We start from the raw sequence: 2,299 nt of genomic DNA, 5'->3' as shown, positions 1-2,299 counted from the left end.
GGGTTTTAGTTTTTAAAGCAAGGTATTTAGCTCCCGGGGTAAAACCCGTAACCTTTTGCAATCCCGGCGGGTCATGTCAAGTCAAATCCTTTTTTTGAGGAAGGGGATGGCTGGTTTTTTCAAACAATTCACATATACATTTTTCAGATGGCAGCCCTAAGGCTGAATTGACAGGCCCGTTTCCATTTCCAATTGGAATAAAATTTTTTAAAACTTTTTTCAACATGGCCTCTTTTCCCAAGAATTTTTTCTGAATTTCCCCCTTAAGCAATTAAAAAAAAACTTTTCCCCCGAAGACCTCCTTTTGCCCGGAAACCCTGTAGTTAATCAAATGATGGCTTTGGGGGAACAGTTTTTTTAAGCTTGACGGCTTTCAGGGGGGGATTTTTTTGGCTAAAATTTTGTCTAATTTTAGAAATTTTCCGGGGGGGAAACTGCAGCTTCTTTTCCGGGACCGTTTTTTTTCCCTTCGATCATTGCCCCGGATGATGACGTAAGGGCTTTCATGCCTCTTGCCAGGATAAAACCCCTGTTTGGGGGTCCCTTTTTACCATCCAAAAGAGGCTTTTTTTGGTGGAAAAAAAACTTTTTTTTTTCATGTTAACCTTGGCCCCCCCCCCCCCCCCCCCCCCACCCCCAACGATCTAGAGGCCAGGGAAATAGTTAGGTAGGTACAATATCCCTCAGGAAAATGGCAACATCAAGATGTGCTGTTCTTATTTCTTTCACATTCCCTCTTCATCTGCAACGCCAGTTCATAATACATCAAGCCTTTTCTCTGGTCACCAAGGTTCCTCCAAGCAACACTCAGGTTGCCAAGTGAGTTGGCGATGTGGGGATGCGCAGTGTTCTCGCCATACAGAGTTTTCCTCATCTGTAGTGCCTGTTCCGCATAGCTGACGGCCTTTCTGTGATGACCGAGTTGACTCCAGGCAGCTCCTAAGTTGTCAAACGTCGCGGCGATTTTGGGATGCGCAGTGTCCTCACCATGGATACTTCGCCTCATCTTCAGCGATTGTTCATAATAGCCGACAGCCTTTCTGTAATCCCCGAGTTTCCTCCAGGCGGTACCCAGACTGCCAAGTGTACCAACAATGTCAAGATGTGCGGTGTTCTTGCCATGGAGACTCCGCCTCATCTGTAGTGCCTGTTCGTGATAGCCGATGGCCTTTCTGTGATCGCCAAGGTCACTCCATACGATACCCAAGTTGCTAAGTGATATGGCGATATCAGTATGAGCAGTGTCCTTACCATAGATATTCCGCCTCATCTGTAATGACTGTTCATAGTATCTGATGGCCTTCCTGTAATCACCAAGGTCATGCCAGGCTGCTCCTAAGCTGTTAAGTGACGAGGCAATATCAGGATGTGGAGCGTCCTCTCCATAGACACCCCGCCTCATCTGAAGTGCCTGTTTGTAAAAACCGACGGCCTTTCTGTGATCACCAAGGTTGCTCCAGCTCTGACCCAAGCTGACAATTGACTCGGCAGTCTTAGGATGCGCCGTGTTTTCACCGAAGGTTCTCCGCCTCATCTGCAGTGATTGCTCGTGATAACTGGCGGCCTTTCTGTGATCACCGATCTTACTCCAGGCGAGACCCAAGTTGTGGAGGGAGTCTGCGATGTCAGGATGTGCAGTGTCTTCACCATGGATGCTCCGATGCATCTGAAGTGACTGTTCTAAATGGCTGATGGCCTTTTCATGATCCCCAAGCCCGGCCCAGGCCGCCCCCAAGTTGAGAAGAGACGCGGCAATATCAAGATGTTCAGTGCCCTCGCCATGGATACTCCGCCTCATCTGTAGTGCCTGTTGATGGTAGCTGACGGCTTTTCTATGGTCACCTACGTTATTCGAAGTGATACCCAAGTCGTTAAGCACGCGGGCGATGTCAGTATGTGCAGTGTTGTCGCCATGGACACTTCGGTACATCTCTAGTGACTGAGCGAAATAAGGTCTCGCCTCTTTGTTGTCACCGAGCTTATACCAGGCGGTCCCCATACTGCTAAGTGACAATGCAATGTCAGGATGTGGCGTGTTCTCTCCATGGATACTCCGTCTCATCTGTAATGCCTGTTCAAGATAGCCGATGGCCTTTCTTTGATCACCAAGATCACTCCAGGCAACACCCAAGTTGTAAAGTGACTCGGCAGTGAGAGGATCTGCAGTGATCTCACCATAGATACTCCGCCTCATCTGTAGTGACTGTTCATGATAGCTGACGGCCTTTCTGTGGTTACCAAGGTTCCTCCAGGCGATGCCCAGGCCGTTGAGTGACTTAGCGATGTCAGGATGTGCGGT

The 2,299-nt window shown here is 48.6% G+C and overlaps 1 protein-coding gene across 1 annotated transcript in view; it reads right to left on the bottom strand.

The window, feature by feature from the left end:
• Positions 1-700: 700 nt before the first annotated feature.
• The window catches only part of LOC118407552 (nephrocystin-3-like), a 2,679-nt gene continuing 1,080 nt past the window's right edge, over positions 701-2,299 (bottom strand). The window contains exon 2 of the mRNA XM_035808030.1: positions 701-2,160. Coding sequence (XP_035663923.1) covers positions 701-2,160 — 1,460 coding nt within the window. The remainder of the gene's footprint in view (positions 2,161-2,299) is intronic.

This window comes from Branchiostoma floridae, unplaced genomic scaffold (assembly GCF_000003815.2).
Source record: "Branchiostoma floridae strain S238N-H82 unplaced genomic scaffold, Bfl_VNyyK Sc7u5tJ_1421, whole genome shotgun sequence".
Lineage (NCBI taxonomy): Eukaryota > Metazoa > Chordata > Leptocardii > Amphioxiformes > Branchiostomatidae > Branchiostoma > Branchiostoma floridae.
The sequence above is the reverse complement of the archived record's forward strand: the minus strand, read 5'-3'. Positions and strand labels throughout refer to the sequence as shown.